General features: G+C 40.6%; 1 protein-coding gene across 4 annotated transcripts in view; it reads right to left on the bottom strand.

Annotated features, from left to right (window-relative positions):
• The window catches only part of LOC129707234 (protein FAM53A-like), a 110,368-nt gene that overhangs the window by 57,130 nt on the left and 30,170 nt on the right, over positions 1 to 23,068 (bottom strand). For 3 of the 4 annotated variants that reach the window (XM_055652136.1, XM_055652300.1, XM_055652220.1), the window contains exons 2-4: positions 21,077 to 21,330; positions 3,434 to 3,488; positions 396 to 1,192 (exon numbers count right to left, since the gene is read on the bottom strand). In XM_055652136.1, coding sequence (XP_055508111.1) covers positions 396 to 1,192; positions 3,434 to 3,488; positions 21,077 to 21,229 — 1,005 coding nt within the window. In that variant the 5' untranslated portion in view covers positions 21,230 to 21,330. The remainder of the gene's footprint in view (positions 1 to 395; positions 1,193 to 3,433; positions 3,489 to 21,076; positions 21,331 to 23,068) is intronic. The other variant, XM_055652382.1, reaches the window with a different exon arrangement.

A 23,068-nucleotide genomic window follows, 5' to 3' on the forward strand; every position in this document is an offset into this window, starting at 1 on the left:
TTGTACATAACTGCATCATAAAACATCCCTCCATCAAAGCTTTATAAAACTTATAAAACTCAGGCCAGAGGACCAGGGCATGAAGCTGAACAAAAAACTTTGCAATATCATTTCAAACTGAATGTTGATGGCCAGACCCTGGAAAAAGTAATATAAAGTATTATATTATATAAAGTATAAGTATATTATATAAAGTAATTTAATTAGACTAGAGTGCTAAAATGCACCTTTGACAAGCCAAGCTGGAACTCGGAACGGTGTCGTTTAAAATGCTAATTTACTACACCTTGCATAGTTCTGGCAAATAAACTATTGATACACCATTTCAGCCAAAATGTTAATTATGATGTTAGCATTTAGCAGTATTATTGGAAAAAAGACATTCCCCTACTTACTCTGGTCATCTTTAGGAAATCTAAAGAGGGCCGTGTCCACCTGACATCTTCCTCCCGCCTGCGTTTGAGCCCACATTTCCTTTCATTCAGCACGCAAGGCTGGGAGCGGCATCGCAGCAATCCCTGCCGGCGGCTCAACTCTGGCGTGGAGGTGGGCGAGCTGCTCGCTGAAGGCAAGAGATTTGCCGTCTCTGTAATGTGCTCCTGCGAAAGTGACAGCCGCCGCCTTGGGTTAAAATCAAAGGGTCCTGTAGAGTTCCAACGAACACTTGATGTGCTTCCCTCGCTGCTGTCTACAAAACCGCTGCTGGCAGAGGAGGGCCTTGGTACTGGTGAAGTATTGAAGCTGGTGATATTAAATATACTGTTGTTGAGAGAAAGCGTGTGTTTACTGGTATGCTGGAGCATATTGATGCTTGTGCTTCGTTGCAGTGTGGCACTTCCATGGCTGTTGCAGCGTTGCAAAGTTGCGCTGCCACCGCTGTTGCACCGACGTTTCGACACAGGAGTCCAGACCCTGGAACTACAGGGTTTCCATGGGGATCGGCATCGGGACAATTCATCAGGCTCCGAGAGAGACCTACAATGCCGTTTTGTGGGAGGGGCCAAGGGAACACTCGCGTTCTCATTGAGATTCAGCTCACTGATCCAGCCAGAGACAGAGGTTTTATTCATGCCGATCTGCCATTGTAACCCAACGTGGTCAGCTAGGCACGTTGAAAAGGGAAAAGCCACATTACGGTTTGTTTCAGCTTTAATCGGACAAGTCCTATTAACTACTGCCCATGGACTTCCTTCTGTTAGAGAAAAGGGAAAACATGGTTAATAATTTCTCATGGCTCTGCATGAACAATTTGCAAGGGACAATGGATACATCCATGATTATTCATACATACAACACATGGTCCAATGACACCTTATCCTGGAACATCATTAACCAATAAAACTAAATCAACAAGGCCATCTGATCAGTCAACCTTTATTTTTTTTAATCTTAATTACGATGTGGGAAAAAAAGGGGACGAAGCATCTTGTTTCAATTAGTCGTGCACACTGTACATCCTTGGCCAGCACATGCCAATAGTGTATTGTACACATTTTAACCATACTAGATGAAATACATTTTCTTTCTGGATTAAGATGGTCACATTTCAAGTTTCACATTATAATTTAAATGTCACAGAAAAATAAAGGCACTGAAGCACTACAAGAATGCTACGGGTAATATGGCAACTGGCCTATTCTTCTTTTCCCCAAATTATTATCCACTTTGAGAAAGGCAAGGATGAAGTGCACTTTAAAAAAATGGTCACAAACGTAATTGGCTCAGGATAATGGGAAATTCCTTGGATGCGTCGCTAATTTAAAATTGTGGATAAATGATGCATTGGGCCAAATATTGCCCAGCGACAGTAATGTTAGTTTCCCACCAAGTAAAATGTAACTAGAAACATTTTAATACAAACCATGTTAGTAGTAATTATTTTGAAAAAAGATTTATTCTTCACTTTTACTTGCCTAACACTAAGTTTCCCCGATTTTTAGATTGGCTTTCATTTCGCTCTTTCAAGATAAACTCTTTTGTCCCTCATTTTCCTTAAATCTTGCCCATCTGTCTTTCCTCCACTGTTGATTAAAAAGCTGCAAGGTGGCTTTTCACTGGCTGGCACTCAAAGGCTGAAAGCCCAGATTGCAAAAAAATTACATCAGCACTTGCAAAGTTAAATTAGTTGGTTTCACAATAAGCACTTCACCATTCTTGCAAGTGGTTCGTGACTTCCGCTAACTAACAAGGTCAAAGTTAAAAAAATTATTCTCAAGACATGGAAAAAGCTTGCCAAGACTTGTGCATTGCAATAGCGGGAGAAAGTAGCAGCGGTTGACACAAGTTCCATGACACAACATAGATGTTTTTTTTCTCTTGTGTATTGTGGGCAACTATTGCCTGTCCACTTTACCTTTGAGTAGTTTGCAGACCTTTCAAGCCAGCCACATTGCTGAGAGTATTTATTTACATAGACTACCTAAGAAGACTGAAGGATCTCAACCCGAAACATCACCCATTCATTCTACCCAGAGATGCGGCCTGACCCGCTGAATTACTCCAGTAATTTGAGTATCTTTTCAGTGTAAACAGCAACTGCAGTTCCTTCCTCTACATACCAAAGAGGTTTGTTCCATTGAAAGATAATTAACCAGATTCGTTTTTAAACAAAACAATCCATTAATTGAATGGCCAGCATTATTAATGCCTGCCTTTAAATTTCAAATAACTTAACGAAGTTTAAACTTCCCAGAGACTCCCAGTGAGATTTTTGGTCACAACCATAGACCATCATATCATGCCTCATGATTAACTGTCTAGTAACTTCTTCCAGCATTTGGAAAACTACCTCAAATCTCTTTTGTGCAGGCAGGTTGCATTTACCTGGCCATTCTACACAAACTGATGCTCATGAAAGCCAGCGCACCAAAAGCTTTGTGGGAAAGAACTGCAGATGCTGGTTTACACTGAAAAAGCTGGTGTAATTCAGCAGGAAGGCAGCATCTCTGGATAGAAGGAATGGGCGACGATTTGGGGTGGGACCTTTCTTCAGACTGGTCTCAACCCGAAACGTCACCCATTCTTCTATGCAGAGATGCTGCCTGTCCCGCTGAGTTACTCCAGCATTGTGTATGGAGTGTCTGCCAGCATCTTCATACCAAAAGCTTTCTTCACTCCATACCTGTTACACCACTTTCAGGGAATCATTTGTACTCCAGAGATCCTTCTGCTCTACAATAATCCATAAGCCCTACTGCTCACTGTGAACCTCTTGCCCATGGATTGACTTCCCAAAATACATTCCCATCTTACACATCTGAATTAAATTCCTTTTGCCTTTCGCTGGCCCACTTATCCAATTGATCAAAATCCCACTATTTCTTGTACTGGTACTTCTCACTGAAGCAGCAGTCGCTAAAAAGCTGTAAGAATTCTGCAATACTTCTTTTTACACTAACATTTTACTGGGGAGAAAAATGAAAGAAAAACTCACCATCAATTTCATATGGAAACAAGCTGCCACTTTCATTCAGTTTGTCAGTCGAGTGCTGAAAGGAACCAAAGAGATAAACAATTGAACACTGCAGAAATAAAGATGGTGGAATCAGCTGTTATAACGGTTACGCTTTCAAGGGGAGATTTGGGCCAAGAAGTATTAGCTTTATAATTTCTTGTTTGCCACAAGGCCAAGGCCTTTTAAAGTGCTCTTTTTGGACATATGTATACTACACAAAACTTAAGAAACCTCAGTAAACTCAATCTGAACAGCACTCTGATTTACAAAGGTTACGGCAAAAAACTTAGGATGGCACTGTGGGCAGCGGTATAGTAGCTGCCTTACAGCAACAGAGCCCAGGTCCCGGGATCCATTATGACTACAGGTGCTTGCCTATACGAAGTTCGCACGTTGTCCCCGTGACCTGCGTGGGTTCTCGCCAAGATTGAAACATTGAAAATAGGTGCAGAAGTAGGCTATTCGGCCCTTCAAGCCAGCACCGCCATTCAATGTGGTCATGGCTGATCATCCACGATCAGTGCTCCATTCCTGCCTTCTCCCCATATCCCTTGATTCCGCTAGTCCTAAGAGATCTAACTCTTTTGAATGCATCTAGTGAATCGGCCTCCACTGCCTTCGGAAGCAGTGAATTCCACAAATTCCACAATTCCACAAATTTACAACTCTGGGTGAAAATGTTTTTCCTCATTTCAGTTCTAAATGGCCTACCCCTTATTCTTAAACTGTGGCCCTGGTTCTGGACTCTCCTAACATCGGGTACACGTTTCCTGCATCTAGCTTGCCCAATCCCTTAATAATTCTATATGTTTCTATAAGATTCCCGCTCATCCTTTTAAATTCCAGTGAATACAAGCTCAGTCGTTCCATCATATGACAATCCCAGAAAATTAACCTCGTGAACCTACGCTGCAGTCCCTCAATAGCAAGAATATCCTTCCTCAAATTAGGAGATCAAAACTGCGCACAATACTCCAGGTGAGGTCTCACCAGGGCCCAGTATAACTGCAGAAGGACCTCTTTGCTCCTGTACTCAAATCCGCTCGTTATGAAGGCCAACATGCCATTAGCTTTCTTCACTGCCTGTTGTACCTTCGGTTCGGATCTTCAGATTCCTCCCATACTCCAATGACGTACAAGTTTGTAGGTTAATTAGCTTGTTATAAATGTAAATTGTCCCTAGTGTGTGTAGGGTAGTGTTAATATGCGGCAATCGATGGTCGGCAAAGCCTCGGTGGGCCGAAGGGCCTGTTTCCGGGCTGTATCTCTAAACTAAATTATAATTTTAGTGAGGAAATATTCACCTGCCCTAGGTGGAAGAGCATATCAAGTGTTTAATAATCAGTTGTTCAACTAATACAGAAAAATCCATGTATACTTCTTGACGGTTAACAACAAATTCTGTAATATTCTGTAACATTCTGTAATATTTAAGAACATTGTTGAAGATATAGCAATACCTAAAGAACATTACAAAAATATTTTAACATTAATTGATACCATCTCTTTTAAAGAGTCTAGATCATCAGAAACATGCATATATCCAATTGCACTCACAAAATGAACCTTTGACCCATTTCACATAATCATGCCAAGCTTACCCCAAGTATAAACCTAGCAGAACCTAAATTATATGAAGCTAGCAAACCATCGTGGTTATCAAAATATATTCTTCATATCTTTAAAACAGAAACAAAAGCAGACAGTGGCACAGTCTTCACAGTCAGAGCTTCTCCCTCACAGCTCCAGACACCCGGGTTCAATCCTGACTATGGGTGCCGGCTGTGAAGAATTTGTACATCACCCCATGATGGCGTGGGTTTCCCCGACATTCCAAAAACGCGCAGGTTTGTAGGTTAATTGCCTTCTTTAAATTGCCCCTACTGTGTGGGACAGAACTATGGGTGACCGATGGTCAGCATGAAAATTGGTGGGCAGAAGGGCCAGTTTCTATGCCTAATCGCTCCGCTAAACTAAAAACATTGCTAAGCATTATCCTCTTGCACAGATACGTCTTGTGATTAAGCATCAATATGCAATACTGCTAATAATGCAGACCATCCAAATGCATGAGATCCTGGAGTTCTAAATGCATACATTTATCAGCTTCCTTAAAAACTTCAATAGTGCTCATGTACACAATAAATAGGATTTTTATTGCAGCCTGCAAGCACAAGCTAAGCACCAACACAACAAAATCTGTAAATCACCCAGTCTACTTCTCTGCCAAAATGAAGTACATAAAATCTGTAAAGAATAGAGGTGGAGCAGTGGACTCACTGAGCATTTGACTCAGTTCAAAGAAAAATGGGCAGAATTAATTCAGTCAGTTGTGCCAAAAGCAATATTTCAGTACATCAGCTATGAATTTGTATCCACACAACTGTTTTTATTGTAGTACTGCATAAAATAACAGATTTACATTTTTTGATGAGCCAAAGACTAGAAAGGATGAGAGTGATGCCCAAAACATGGTGCACATAGACTAGCAGAAAGCTTTTCAGAAGGTGACAAGCAATAGGCTTATCAGCAAAAAACAAGTGCTGAGTAACTCAACAGCATCCCTGAAGAACGCGGATAAGTGACGTTTCAGGCCCTGGCTAAAACTGTAATTAATTAAAACGTCACCTATCCCATTTCTCTAGAGATGCTGCCCGATCCGCTGAATTACTCCAGCACTTTGTGTCTTTTTTCTTTCATAAACCAGATCTTTGCATTGGAAAGAACTGCATATGCTGGTTTACACTGAAGATAGACACAAAATGCTGGCACATCTCAGCGGGACAAGCAGCATCTCTGGAGAGAAAGAATGGGCGATGGTTTGAGTTGAGACCCTTCTTTGTTACAACATCTAGGCTTATCAGCAAAGATGAAGTATTTGTCACAAAGGGACATTGATAGCATGAATACAAAAATGGCTGATTAAAGACAACAGTGTTATTGTGAAGCACTGCTTCAGAAAATGGAGAAAGGTGAATGGTGGCCTTTCCTGGAGACCAGTATTGGGGTCATTTAAAAAAAAAAGTATTAATAACTGAGACTTGGGAGTGCAAGCAATAATGTCGACATTTGCAAATGACGCAAGACTTCAAAATGTTCTCAACTGTCAGGAAGGATGGTGATGAATTGCAGCAGCGAAGTAATGGAAGTGCTAATCAATAGTGATATCAAGTGGCACCTGCTTTGCAACGTGCTCATAGAAGCTGAATATGGGTGTCAAAGACACTTCGCTCCTGACCTCATTGGCCCAGAGCTGAACTTCAGAGGTGGAGGAAACTGACCTTGACATAAAGGTAGCATTTAATTGAGATGGGCAACAAGAAGCCCTGGCTAAAATTCTAGCTAATTGAAATCAGAAAGGAAAACTCTCCTGGAATCATATCTAGCATAAATGACATTGGTTGCGGTGGCTGGAGGTAAAATCATCTCAGGACCAAGCTAATTTTGCAGAAGTTGCACAGGGTAGTGTCCTAGGCTCAGCCTTCAACAATGACCTTGTTTGATTGTGGGGATGGTAACTGATGATTGAATAATGTTCAGCATCATTTGCGACTCCTCAGGTAATGAAACAGTCCACATTTAATGCAGCAAGATGCTGATAGGTAGTAACAGTCACATCACGTAAATGCCAGACAATAACAATACCCAAGAGAAATTCAATGGCATTACATCAATATCCTAGGTTACCACTGAGCAAAAACAGAGCTGCACAAGCTATCTACTAAAAGAGCAGATCAGAAGCAAGACATTGTGCAATATATAACTGGTATTTACTGCCTTGCAGTGTCAGAAACCCAAGTTTGATCCTGACTACGGGTGCCATCGGCATGGAGATTCCAAGCTTTCCCTGTGACCATGAGGGTTTTCTCCGGATGTTCAGGTTTGCTCCCACGTTCCAAAGACATGCAGGTTAATTGGTTTCTGTAAATTGTCCCTAGTGTGTAGGATAGAACTAGTGAATGGGCCTGTTTCCACATGGTATTACTAAACTAAACCAATAAGCCTGTCCACCATCGACACAGCTCAAGTCAGGTGATGGAATACTCTCCCGTTGCCTGGATGAGTAAAGCTTCAACAACAAGTAGCTCAACAAAACTCAGCACACTCAAGAGGTGCCCCATCCACAACCAATCTCTCACTCCACAACTGTCACCATTTTGTACGATCTACATGGATGCACTGCAAGAACTCACCAAGGCTCCTCAGACAGCACCTTCCAAATCCAAGTCCCTCTACCAGCTAGATAGACATGGGTAAGAAAAAGTACAGGAACACGACCATTGGATGTTACCCTCCAAATCACACACAGCATCCCGACTTGGAAATATTCCTTCGGTGCTGCAGGGACTAAATCCTGGAACTCCTTCCCTTATGCCCCTGTTCCACTTAGGAAACCTGAATGGAAACCTCTGGAGACTTTGCGCCCGACCCAAGGTTTCCGTGCAGCTCCCAGAGGTTCCCGTAGGTTTTTGTCAGTCTTCCTACCTGCTTCCACTACCTGCAACCTCTGGCAACCACCTGCAACCTCTGGGAGCCGCACGGAAACCTTGGGTGGGGCGCAAAGTCTCCAGAGGTTTCCGTTCAGGTTTCCCCAAAGTGGGACAGGGGCATTACAGCACCGTGGGTGAATCCACACCTCCAGGGCTGCAGCAGTTCAAGGTAGCAGCTCACACCATCTTTTCATGGGCAACCATGATCTGCAATTAAATGATGACTCAGCCTCAATCTCCCACATTCCTTGAACGCATACAGGATATTGTCAAGCTGGTGGAATGGGATGGCTCATGGTAGATGGTTTAACGTAGATAAATGTAAAGGTTCGTGTCTTGATAGGAAGAATGAAAGGCAACGTATAATTAAAGGTACATTCTCGAAGAGGTGCAAGAGCAAAGTGACCTGGAATTACGTGTGGACAAATCATTGAAAGTGGCAGGGCAGGTTAAAAAGTGGTTAATAAGCCAAGCATATCAAGAATCAAAAGTCTCTGGGTTCAACCAAGAGGAACTGCAAGAAAGACAGTAGGAGTACACTATACATTACACCCTGAGAACACTTAATTCCAGTCAGTCACATTGCATCGAAACAAACGCAGTGCATGAAAACAAATCCTCCAGTCCATTGTGTCCATGAAGTGTTTATTTATAATCATTTAATTTACCACTTCTTGGTCCATAGTCTTCATGCTTTGGTAATTCAAATGCTCATCCAGATGCTTATGTTTTGAGAGTGCCATCTTCTCAGGCAGTGCTCCAGACATCAATCGTCTCTTCCACATTTTCCCTCCAAAGCTCACTCATTAAGCCTATGCTCTCTGGTCTCAAGACATCTCTGCCTTGAAGCATTCCTTACCATCAACATTAACGTTACCTCTCATAATTCTATATACCCCGATCAGGTCACCTCTCAGCCTCCTCTACTCCATTGGATAGGGTGCAGAGGAGTGGGACAGGCACTTTATGCCCTAGATAATGAAGGCAACCAGTCCATGTTGCATCCTCATCACCATATCCATGTTGCAACCTTCAGGGATCTTTGGACTTGTACACATGGATTCTGTACTTCAATATGCCTTTGGGCCCTACCATTCATGATATATACCCAACCTATATTTGACCTCATCAAATATCATCACAGCACACTTATCAGGATTACATTCCATCTGATAATGACCTGCTCACCAACTTAGCAGCTGATCAATATCACTCTGTAGCTGAACACTATCCCCAGATCCTAAGATCAATAACACCACCAATTTTGTGAAATCTGCAAACTTAATAATCATACCTTCTACATTTACAAAGTTGTAATATTAGAATAATAAACAGCAAGGATTACAGACCGATCACTCCCCTACATTGTTGGCCACAGTCTTGGTTATTTCAATACAGAATAAAAGTAGCGGGAGATAAAACAAAGTCTGGAATACTGTGAATTTCAAAAAATCTAAATTTTAGTTGTGCAAAATTCAGAACACATGATTCTTAACACATGGTTCCTGGACCCACGTTAGGAAAGAACCTAGATGACAAAACCAAAATACTGTTGGCAGAGTATCATTAGAAATAAAGGCAGCAAATCATGGAAAAATTCAGCTATGTGCAGAGAGGGAGATGGCCAATGCTTTAGGTCAACTGCTTCATTTGAACTCCAAGACAAATGTAATGAAACTTAAAAGTAGGACCTTAAATTAAGGTTTAATATTCTGCAAATGTGGGAGAAGGCATCTGAACAATTCTGGTTACAATTAATGAACAGTAGTTATACTATTTAAAATCTCTGATTGTCAATAACATGAGGTGAGTGTTTGCAGGAATACAACAAAATTCACCAAAATCTTCCAGAAGCTCAGAAATATCTGTTTGCCTGAATCTGTGACTGCTCTAAATAGCCAACTTTGCCACAGGTAGTAACTTCTAATTAATTAATTTAAGTGTCAGTACCTAAACACTTAATTGAATGGCATGCAATTAAACATATGATTTCTTGCAATTGCCTACAGAGCTACAGTTAAAACTAGTCCAAAACCAACCCGAAGCAGAATGGCAGGTGTCAAAAGAAAATTATTTATGACAGATGCTAATTGCATTGCCACGAGGTGGAAAAACCTAGTTTTGTAAAGCTCAAGATTTGCCTTGCTCCAGATAGTCCAATAGTTTTTTTTTTGGGGGGGGGGGGGAAATTAGTTTCTTTAAAAGTAGAATTGATGTCCAGCTAAACTCTTCAATTCAACACCAATAGTTGAAAATAGTCAACCTCCACAAGAGTATTTTACAAGCTTCAAGAGATTTAACAATATACTGTAAATTCTCAGCAAGCCCAGTATTTCTTGGACTAATATTTAAGTTTTGAGCGCCAGTAAAATCCTCAGATGTTTTTACATTTGTTGCTGGGGAAAGTAATTTTAAAGATGAATTTGCCACTTGTGCAGAATGAAACCTGGATGTTCTTCTCGAAAGATGGGTTTGCTTATTACAAGTCACAGCCAATATACGCAAGTAACAGTGGACATTAAGTCTCATTATAAGTCATGAGTTCATCGGTGATTGGAGCAGGAAGGCCATTCGGCCCATCAAATCTTCTCCACCATTCAATCATGGCTGATCTATCTCTCCCACCTAACCCTGTTCTCCTGCCTTTTCCCCATAACCCCAACACCCATACTAATTATCTTACTAAAAGTATAGTATACTTTACTCTGGTGCAGATAGTTATGGAAGATTATATATTTTATTTGTGGTGGAGTCTAAACAAGAATGTGCTATGAGATTTTAAATATTTTGGGTGCCAAATCAAAATTAATGCCAAATTCCCTTTGGAAAATAAAACATTGAAATAAGCTTGAGAAAGTAGACCAGCTAAAAAGCGTAATTTTATCTGGCAGCTGTTTATCAGTCCTTACTGTGTGATTTATAATTGAATGAGTTTAAGTAAAGGGATTGAAGCATATTAGGCATATGGAGCCAAAAGCAATGGAAACAGTTTTTTTTTAATTAATGGTCCTTTCAAAAACCTAGCTGCCAGCTTTAGGGAAGCAACTCTAACCTTGACTCTAGATGTGCAAAATAAAAGAATGCAATGTAAACAAAAGAGAAACGATTTGTTATACAAGGAGCAATTGCCAACCTTCTTTAGGGCATTTTTCTGGAAACAGATTAAAACATCGACATAGAGAACAGAAATTTGACAAAATCTAAAAAGACCCGAAACCTTGAAAAGCAAGCTGGAGGCATGGGTAGACAAGGAAAACTGGTTTATACAGTAATATTTGGAAGTCGTCACCTTGTTCATGGAATAGTTTTCCTCTTTAATCAAAAAGGGTGAAAGGTGATTCAATAGATTCAGCTCCTCAAACTCACCATTAAATAAAAACGGAGCCAGCAAATGAACGCGCCCTCTGGCCAAATTCAACATCTTAGAAATTTAACGACACCAGCCAAGATAGCTTTCACATCAACAAATCAATGGACCACTGTCAAAAATGCTTTGGGAGAATTCCAATATTGAGGAAGAAAATATTTTGAAAAGTCAACTGAATCTCTATGGTCGCATTAATATCGCTATCTGCTTTTAAAGAAAAGCAAGCAAACTTTTCACAAGTGCTCAATCTTCTGAACACCCTCAATTTCCACAACCCAACAACACATTATCTGTCTACTTCAGTCAAGGCGATGGTTGTGTGGCAACCTCAAAGTGTCAAAACCCTAAAAGCCAAACTTCTAATTTCCACCCTGTTCACATGCACTACATTTCAGTCTGCATTTGCAGTAAATGACCACATAGAAATGATGCAGTCAACTGAATTAACACTTCAGAAAGTGCTCAGCACCAACCCCCATCTGAAAAGTACTCTAGATTTCTTAAATTCAGCTTCTTGCTTCATAAAAGACGTAATCCACAGATGCCAATATATTGCCAGTATTCTCTAATCTGCAAGAATGTCCACTCATTTGCCTTGTCCTTTTTCATTCCATTTTAAAAACACAATTTAAAAAGCAGAAGGTACACAAACGTGCTGGAGAAACTCAGCAGGTGCAGCAGCATCTATGGAGCGAAGGAAATAGGTGACGTTTCGGGCCGAAACCCTTCTTCAGACTGAATGCCTATTCTCATTTAGTTTGTAAATGGCAAAAAAATAATTATTACTGTGCCTAGAGAGAATAGGCATTCAGCTTTTTAAATTGTGTTTGACCTGTGATATAACTTCACAGAGCAACTTTTTCCCTCCCCACATCCTCTGATATCTTTGCCTGTTAGAACAAGGGGCCACAGTTTAAGAATAAGGGGTAAGCCATTTAGAACGGAGATGAGGAAAAACTTTTTCACACAGGTGCGAGTCTGTGGAATTCTCTGCCTCAGAGGGCGGTGGAGGTTGGCTCTCTGGATGCTTTCAAGAGAGAGCTAGACAGAGCTCTTAAAGATAGCGGGGTCAAGGGATATGGGAAGAAGGCAGGAACGGGGTACTGATTGTGGATTATCAGCCATGATCACATTGAATGTGCTGGCTCCAAGGGCCAAATGGCCTACTCCTGCACCTAGTGTATATTGTACATCTATCATCAACATTTGATCATCATCTTCTATCTGCAGACGAATATTCTAAATTACTACAACTCTGTGGATGGATCGTTTTCTAATTGTCAATAGACAAATCAGTAGACTTGACGGCCGAATGACCCAATTCTGTTCAGAGAACTGATTAACTTATTTACTTATCTGGTGACTCATTAAAAAAGATAGGTTTAATGATTTTATGGTAAAGGATCCAATGGGGGAAGACTGATCATAACATGAATTTCACATTCAGCTTAAGGCTGATATTAGTCTTACACTTAAATATGGGCAATTAAAAAAAATCAGTCAATTGGATAAATTGGACACGGAAAATAGATTAAAAAGTGAGACAGGAGTTAATCAGTGCCTGCATTTGATATATTTCATTGTTCTCATCAACAATATATCCTACGAATAAGATCTCCCCCAGAAGGATAAAGCATCCATAACTACCACATGAAGAAAAGGCGAGTAGCAGGCAGGAGAGTGGGAAAAGTTCTGCAGCTGCAAAGGTTGTCACATAGGGAGTAATAGATGAGAGAAAACTGCTAGGAGATAAAGGAGGAAGACATTTAATGACTAGCAAGGAAGTGGGAAGCCAAACATTAATCGTATAAGGGATGAAACTTTAAAATTAATAATGGAGTGTAGAGAATTAGCAGAAACTATGAAGAAACAATTTGTATTGATCTAAAAGCATTTTCCCATCAATTGCAGAAAATCAGGGTATAAACCATATAATATAACCATATATAGTATAACCATATAACAATTACAGCACGGAAACAGGCCATCTCGACCATTCTAGTCCGTGCCGAACACGTATTCTCCCCTAGTCCCATATACCTGCGCTCAGATGATAACCATCCATTCCTTTCCCGTCCATATAACTATCCAATTTATTTTTAAATGATAAAAACGAACCTGCCTCCACCACCTTCACTGGAAGCTCATTCCACACAGCTACCACTATCAGTAAAGAAGTTCCCCCTCATGTTACCCCTAAACTTCTGTCCCTTAATTCTCAAGTCATGTCTCCTTGTTTGAATCTTCCCTACTCTCAGTGGGAAAAACTTATCCACGTCAACTCTGTCTATCCCTCTCGTCATTTTAAAGACCTCTATCAAGTCCCCCCTTAACCTTCTGCGCTCCAAAGAATAAAGAGCAACTGGAGCTTAAAACAATTTACTCAAAAGAAAAATTAATTTGACAAAGGATGAATCTGATTAGCTCCATTGAAAAGTTTCAAAGTAACTGCAGACTTACTCAGTATTGGTCATGGCCTTTCAAAATTCCCAACATTTTGAAAATATCCCAGTGGAACTACAAAAATAAAAGCCTTATTCGATAAGGAGGGAGGGAGATAATCTAGGCTAGTGAACCAGACATATTTAATTACTGGAATCCATTATTAATATATAGCAGCAGTGGAGCATTCACAAAATTATAAATGCATGCCAACTCTAAATGATTGTATGGAAAGGAAATCATGTTTGACAAATTCAGAAAGTGGAGTGGCCAGGGCAAATGGAAGGGAATCAACAGTGGGAATATGCAATTCAAAAGGTCAATTGATGTGGAATATAAAGGTTACTGCCCAAGATAAGAGCACAAGACTGAGGATAGATCTTAGCAAGGGCAGAGGATCAGCAAACTAACGATAAACAAACCAAAAAAGTACATCGTTTTTTTTTTTATCACCAATGTGATTACGTTACACCGATATCTTCAACTTCTCTAAGTGTGGACAGTATCCCCATGAAGGTGTTACAAAGAGGTGCCAGGATACTAATAGGCAACCATGATTATGTTGACAAGTCAGTATGATTTGCAATTTGAAGCAAAACCAAGTGATATTCATAGCATTAAACATCTTTGACATTTTGGACAGTACATTGAAGTGATCATACAGATTATCCGGTCAATATCTTGTGGGCAAAAGAAACAAAGGGTGGGATGAGCTCAGCTGGTCAGTCAGCATCTGTGGAGGGAAATAGATGACGTTTCAGATCAGGACCTTTCAGACTAATCTATTAGAGGAGAGATAGCTTGTAGAAAGTGGCAGGGGGGGGGAATCAAGAGTTGGCAAGTGATGGGTGGATCCAGATTGGGAGGGGATGATACAGGTGGGAGAGAAGTCAGGCAAGGGAGAGAAGTGTGGATATACCAATTAAGACTGGGGGTGATAGGTGGAGAAGGCAAAAGGGTATAAATTGTATAATCTAATAAGAAAGGAAGGTGAGAAGTGAAATGTAGTATCAGCGGGATGGTGGAGGGGAAAGAAACTGGGTGACGAGGATAACTTCTTTCAGTGGGGGAGACGGGAGAAGGTTGGTTGGATGAGAAGGGTGGGGAGGAGGGCACTCATGGGGTCTTGCTGTGTGATAATTAGACACTGGGATTTCAAATTACAACAGACAACATGATAATGTTGCAATGTTCTTCTGTACAGTATGATGTACTCTTTTTCAATATCAACAAGACCCAATCCCATAGGCAAATGCCATATTCCACCAATATTCATTGGTGCGTGAACAATACAATATTCTGCCCTGCAACGCCTTTACTCTAAAGATCAAACAGATAACGATATATTCATCTGATCATTTGACATTTACAATCCTATACTCATTATGCAGTCATTCCTCCAGATTAGGCATGGTCAAAGCAGCTTCCCTTGAGATTAATGCCAGGAATTAGTCCTTGTTCAATCTACATGTACCACCAAAAAACAAAAAGCTATACGCACTTGCATTCAATGGAACATGTTAAATCAAAAGGCTATAGGTTCAAAAGCCACTGCAGATCAAGCTGAGGAGGCAATTCTGCACACATACACTCAAAACTGATAAACAGAGAGCCCACAGACAAACCTTGTATGTTTCACTTGATAGTTTGGTTCATAATAAAAGCACATCTTTTCCACAGAGGACAATGCAATTAGCTAGTAAAATAAAATAGCTCACAAATACCATCATGTTAAGGACTGAGAATGGAATTTTTATCCCAACACCGTAAATATGTTTAGTTTGGAGATAGCAGCATTGGAGCATTCAGAAAATGTGCACGTTGGCCCACCACGTCCATGCCGATTAGCAATCGCTGCACACTAACCGACACACACTAGGGACAATTTACAATTATACCAAGCCAATTAGCCTACAAATCTGAACGGCTTTGGAGTGTGGGAAGAAACCGAAGCTCCCAGACGCAGGACATAGGGAGGACATACAAACTCCATACAAACTACATAAGTACTTGTAGCCAAGATCGAATCCGGGTCTCTGGCACTGTAAGGCAGCAACTCTACCGCTGCGCCACCGAGTGCCCTTGTGTAGATAGTTATAGACACTATTTTTGGGGGGGGGGGGGGGGGGGGGGGGGGGGGGAAATCACAGAGAAAATAGTACAGGCTAAACATTTGCAATGTTTGCTTGCATAAAAGCCAATACAATTCAAAAGTATTGTGGTACTAAAGATATAATTTAAATATAAAACCAATTATTTTTTCATAAGCAATGAAAATATAGTAATAGGGTTGGCTCTGAATAGCAGGAACACCAAAGATCAGCCTTGGAAATGTTTGGAAGAGAACAGTGTCTTCCCTAATATGCAATAGACAACAAACAGACAATAGGTGCAGGAGTAGGCCATTCGGACCATCAAATCAGCACTGTCATTCACTGTGATCATAGCTGATCATCCACAATCAGTACCCCGTTCCTGCTTTCTCCCCATACCCCTCGACTCCGCTATCTTTAAGAGCTTTATCTAACTCTCTCTTGGAAGCATCCAGAGGATTGGCCTCCACTGCCTTGTGAGGCAGAGAATTCCAGCTTCACAACTCTCTGGGTGAAAACGTTTTTCCTCATCTCCGTTCTAAATGGCCAACCCCTTATTCTTAAACTGTGGCCCCTTGTTCTGGACACCCCCAACATTGGGAACATGGTTCCTGCCTCTAGCATGTCCAATCCCTTAATAATCTTATATGTTTCAATAAGATTCCCTCTCATCCTTCTAATTTCCAGCGTATACTAGCCCAGTCGCTCCATTCTCTCAGCATACGACAGTCCCACCATCCCGGGAATTAACCATGCTGCACTCCCTCAATAGCAAGAATGTCCTTCTTCAAATTTGGAGACCAAAACTGCACACAATACTCCAGGTGTGGTCTCACTAGGGCCCTGTACAACTGCAGAAGGACCTCTTTGCTCCTATACGCAACTCCTCTTGTTATGAAGGCCAACATGCCATTAGCTTTCTTCACTGCCTGCTGTACCTGCATGCTTACTTTTAGTAACTGATGAACAAGGACCCCTAGATCTCATTGTACTTCCCCTTTTCCCAACCCGACACCATTCAGTTAATCTGCCTACCTCACATTTATCAACATTAAACTGCATCTGCCATGCATCTGCACACTCACCCAACCTGTCTAATAAGTCACCATAGCTTCCTCCTCAGTTCACACTGCCACCCAGCTCTGTCATCTGCAAATTTGCTAATGTTACTTTTAATCCCTTCATCTAAATCATTAATGTATATTGTAAATAGCTGCTGTCCCAGCACCAAGCCTTGCGGTACCCCATAAGTCACTGCCGGCCATTCTGAAAGGGACCCGTTAATCCCTACTCTGTTTCGTGTCTGCCAACCAATTTTCTATCCATGTCAGTACCCTATCCCCAATACCACATGCTCTAATTTTGCCCACTAATGTCCTGTGGGACCTCATCAAAGGCTTTCTGAAAGTCCAGGTACACGACATCCACTGGCTCTCCCTTGTACATTTTCCTAGTTACATCCTCAAAAAATTCCAGAAGATTCCAAGCATGATTTCCCCTTCGTAAATCCATGCTGAACCGGACCGATCCTGTTACTGCAATCCAAATGTGCCACTATTTCATCTTTTATAATTGACTCCAGCATCTTTCCCATCACCGATGTCAGGCTAACTGGTCTATAATTCCCTGTATTTTCTCTCCAGCTGTTAAGTGGGACAACGTTAGCTACCCTCCAATCCACGGTAACTGATCCTGAATCTATAGAACATTGGAAAATGATCACCAATGCATCCACCATTTCTAGAGCCACTTCCTTCAGTACCCTGGGATGCAGGCCATCAGGCCCTGGGGAGTTATCAGCCTTCAGCCCCATTAGTCTATCCAACACCATTTTCTGCCTAATGTGAATTTCCTTCAGTTCCTCCGTCACCCTAGGTCCTCTGGCCACTAGTACATCTGGGAGATTATTTGTGACTTCCCTAATGAAGGCAGATCCAAAGTACCTGTTCAACAATATAATGCAATAAAGTGACAAACACGCTTTCACATTCCTCAAGCTTTTTTGTGTTTACCAATTTAACATGATTTTGTGGTACGAACATCATCAGCGGCCTCTACATCCTGTTATTGTGGAATAAAGTGTTCAGCACATACTGCACAGTTAAACACAAATTAAGAATTAGGCGTTTTTAATTAAAGTACATGAAGTACATTACTCATTAGATATCCTTAAATGGTAAAGAAAAATGGTCAGGCCTAGTCCATTCACAAATTAAAAATATTCAGATGGCAAGTCATGTTTACAACCAAAATGGACCTAGAAATGAAAAATAGCTTTTCCAGTGTGTAGTTTATTCTTTTGTATATTTAATTACCGCTGGATCTTTAAATCTAGAATTAATTACTTTTATCTTACACATCTCTTTCAAACTATTTTTTCTTGGTTTCTGTGACTTTACTTTCAATTATTTATTTTGCCTCACTTCTGGTTTGGACCCTAATGTCAGAGGATTCGTAAATTTGAATGGTTAAAGAGATGCACCTTGCTTGGTTCACATAGAATCTCCTTAAATTGCATTATTGTTTAGTTATTAACTCAAAACCTGCCAGAAGTCTGTGGGCAGCTGTAAACCCAATGAGCAACAAATGCCACTCATTCACTGCAAACCATTAAATTCAAGTCAATAATTTAGTTAAAGAAATGTAATCAAATATCTGTGAATATTTAACCTTTCGTGGATTACCTGTGCACTACCCATGTGAAGATGTCAAATGTTAACTCGACAATCAATAGACCTTCCCTTTTTTTAATTAAATGATTATCTCGGCATGGATATTACCCTTTCAAAGGCAGTAAAACAAAGGTACATTTTTGACCTTCTTTAAAAGTTATCAGTATATCCAGTAAATAAGAATGTCAATAACCTACCACTCCCAGTTTTCACGATAGCACTCTGATAAACCTTTCTGATTAAAAGTTACAAGCTCCCATAAAAACAACATTTACAAGCATCAACTGGCACAGCATGGCTACAGGTTCACGTCTTGCCTCAAATTCTGTGACTGGCAAGTTTAGTCGGTTTAAGCAAAAGGTATGCATTTCTGTCAGGTAAGAGAATAAATGGATCAGATTCTTACTTAATGGTACTGACAGAGGCAGTGCACAGACTGCCTCCTTCCTGTGGAATGAAATTATGTTTGCAAATAGGTAAAAGCTTATAAAGCACAGGACCTAACAACAAATTAAGAATCTTTGAAAGTTACAAAACACTAAATGGCAAGACAAAGCCAATTATTTAAAAGTCAGGATTAAAGAGTCAGATTGAACTTGGGCAGATTGGACAGCATGGAGACAGGCCCTTCAGCCCTCCCAAGTGCAAACTGACCACTGGTACCCACTTAATTAACCACACATCGTCCTTCCACATGCCACCATCCAACATCTACAATGGCCAATTAACTTACAACATCCAACATCTACAATACACCATCCAACATCTACAACTTACAAAGCCACGCATATTACCTGGATCATAGAAAATGAGAACATGCAAAATCGACGCAAGAGGCAAATGATGGGATTTGGAAAGATCCAACATTCCAAAATATTGTTTGTCAAAACACAAGCATTAATAAGGTTATTTTACCACTGGTTATCAATCTAAGACTCGAGACGAAAGATTTGGGAGAAGAAGTTGGGCGTTAAAAATTGCGACAAGGAGAAATTTATTTATGCGAAACGGTGAAATCTTTGGATGTTTTACCCCAGAAGGCTTTATGTGCTTAGCTATTAAAACTGATGATCGTGGGTACAGAGTCAATCAAGGGATGCGAGGATCAGATAGGAAACATGTGAACAAGATCACCCATGGTGTTCTTGAATAGCGGAGCAGAGCAGATCAAAATGGCTGCTTGATTCAAGGTTCAATTTATTGTCACATGTAGCAATTAAGATACAGTGAAATTCAGATTGCCATACAGTCATACCAATAAAGAGCAACAAGACACCCAAATATATATATTTTTACGTGAACATCCACCACAGCATCTCCCCCACATCCCTCACTGGATGGAAGGCAAATAAAGTTTAATCTTCTTCCCTTCTTTGTTCTCCCACGGTCGGGGTACTCGAACCTTCCGTTGTCGGGGAATCTTGAATCCCGCAACCGGCGGTCGAGCCCTTCGCATTGGGGCGATCAAGCTCCCGCATCAGGGGGATCTCAGTTCCCCGCACCGGGCGATTGGACACCTAAGTCGGGGCTCGTCGAACCTCCTGTGGCTTGGGGCTTCCCAACATCAGTTTCTACCCGAGACTGCGAGCTCCTCGATGTTGAAATACGCCAGCAGCGGTTGGAGTGTCAATCCCAGGCAAGCGACTGCAGGCTCCAATGGCAAGTCCACGGCCCCATGGTGGGGTTCAAAATCAGTCTTGAGCAAGGCCGTCAGCTCCATGATGTTAGGCCACAGAACGACCAGAGATACGATCCGGAAAAATATTGCATCTCCGGCAAGGCAAGAGATTGAAAAATAATTCCCATGACCCCAGCCACCCTCCCCACATAAAACAAACCAGAAAACAGAAACACATACATTTTAATTATAAAACACACTAAAAATACCCAAAAAAAGGCAAAAAGACAGACTGTATGTGAGACTGCCATCGTTGACAACGCCACCCGGTGATTTACTCAGAGTCATGTCACAGGAGCCCAAGTGGAACCACCCTTTTCCTGCTTCATTCCTGCAACTTGTTATTCAAAAAGTTCTCATATTCTAATCCCACACCAATATTCCTGCCCCCTACGTAAAAGCTGTCCTTAATTCTTTGTCAAAAAGGGTAAGAAAATAGCCTTCCCCCCCCCCCCCCCCAACTTATCCAGATCAAGATTGTGCATTATTACATTTTTCAATGAACATTTCATATTCATTAAGCTCTTACGGCTTCATTGTCAACCTGTGTAAAATGTGAAGTTACCATTCATAAAATATCTCCACATGAAAATCTAAACCTCAAATGACAAAAGTTCTGATCCCCAACTAGATGGTTCCAGAGCAATAATCTGCCCTTCCAAAATGGAAATATGATAAAAGCAAGCAGACCATCTGGACTCTTATTCAAGGGAGATGTTAAATTCAGCAATGGAAGCACTAATACAACACAGTTGATAATTCAGTCACTTAGCAAGCTTTCCCTCATGAAAGAAGAGAGCAACCAGAATTAGCACAAAGGATATGTTAAATTGCACGAATCACAGCTAGAGTTATCCGAGGAACTTTGTGAATCTCTTACCAGATTAATGCCGTAGGCTTGGCACGTCATATCCTGCAGGCTTTGGTTCTGCAACTTTTCTGTGATTAGTGTTACCATGGTAGTTGTTTCTTTTCCACTGCTCACACTGGCAAGCATTGGAGGCTTTTTATGTACTGTGTCAATATTCCCCATGCACTCCCTGGTTGTCGCACTGCATCCCTGTTCTTATTCATAGGCCTCCATGGCAGCTGCAGCTTTCACGAACCAATATAACCTTCAGTACATTCAATTACCTGTCAAATTACAAATGCAACAAGAATATAAAAGTTTTGTTGCCAAATGCATTCATAGTAAAATTAAATGAAAAGCAATACAAATAAAGTATTGTTGAAACTTCACTAAAATTTTACTAAATACTATCAACATTTAATTTGGTGTTCTTCTTGATCAAATGACCGAGTGGAACTTTTATTCATTCCTCATTAATAAATAACTGCTCATCAATTAGTGATGCACGCACAATATTGGAAATTTTTAATCTAAATACATTTGCTTGGAATTGGTTTTATTAAGACATGCCCATATAGTTCCAACCAAAGTAGGAAAATAAACAATAAAATTACACTTGCATCTAATGATGCTGTCAAAATTGTAACCTTGAAAACAAAACCTTAGTTCACAAAATACTTTAGCAGTGAAAGTAATCTCTACCATCCCAGATCCTCAATTAGCTCATCACATGGCTGTCAGACATATTTCCCCACACATACACTGGAAGCTTCTACTCCTCAAAACCCATAAGAGACAAATACATTGCTGACAATTAACTCTCATTCAGGAAATCCATTTCATTTGGTCCTGTATCTACCCCAGGCCTAGCTGTATGCAAGCACAGATGGGTTTTGCAGAGGAGCTATGATTAAAAGTGAACATTGTGATATTGTTGACAAACATACCTCACTTCTGATCATATGTCAGAGGGAAACTAATTGAGCATTTCTAACACACAGAAACATCCCTGTTTTGTGCAAGGAATGACTCCAACTACTTTTTCTGTTTTAGCAATGTTTGTTGATGTCTTATTCAGTCAAATGTTACTCTCACACACTTCTGAAGATAAGGTTTATGACCCATGTTTGGTCCATGAGTTTAATGAGATCAAGATTCAAGTTACCCTGGAAAAAACACAATGAGTATTGGTGATTAAGTGCCGCTTGATGACACTTTCCAACACCTTATCATTAACAAAGAGACGGTAATTATGTGGGCTGGATGTGACATGCCTTTTGTAGACAGATGTACCACATCTGCTGGTTGGTGATGACAATCTAATAACAGTGCTAGAACCACTTGGCTTAAGGTACTGTTAATTCTGGAATGTCAAATGTGCTGCCTTGTCATGTTCTACACAATTCTCTCAGCTATTTCTTTCCAACACGTGGAATAATGCACAGTGAAATTAATTTTTATAATTTTTATTGAACTGGATGCAAAATAATTTCTCTGTACCTAGGTACATGTGACAATAAAGTACCATTAATTGAAGCATTGAACTAAAATACTCGCTTCTGTGATGGTGGGGATTTGAAGAGGAAGATGGGTCATCCCACTCAACATTTCTGGCTGAAATCAGTTGAATGCTCGTTCTTAGTCACTCATGCTCTGGGTCATTAACGATGTGAAAATATGACATCAGGCCATTCACCAACTATTCTGTAGAACTGCTTTTAAAGTTAACAATGTCCAGATACTATGAAGGACTTTGCAAGGTCCTCTGGGTTGAGAAACTTTGCCATGTCTAGATTTAGTACCCATGTCAATAACCAGGTCAATTTTGCTTTCGCATTTTAAAAATGCATGGCTATTTTGATAAAAGTGAAAGTCTTGCATGCTATTGTGCTGATGATCCAGTCACATTTCAGACAAACAATAGTTTCAACAATAGTGGAACATTTTCTCTCCGCACAGCAATGCACCTCACTGAATAAAACTTAAATTAAATTATACCCGTTTTGTGAGCAGCTTGTGCTA

The sequence above is a fragment of the Leucoraja erinacea genome, chromosome 1, assembly GCF_028641065.1.
Source record: "Leucoraja erinacea ecotype New England chromosome 1, Leri_hhj_1, whole genome shotgun sequence".
Taxonomy (NCBI): Eukaryota; Metazoa; Chordata; class Chondrichthyes; order Rajiformes; family Rajidae; genus Leucoraja; species Leucoraja erinaceus.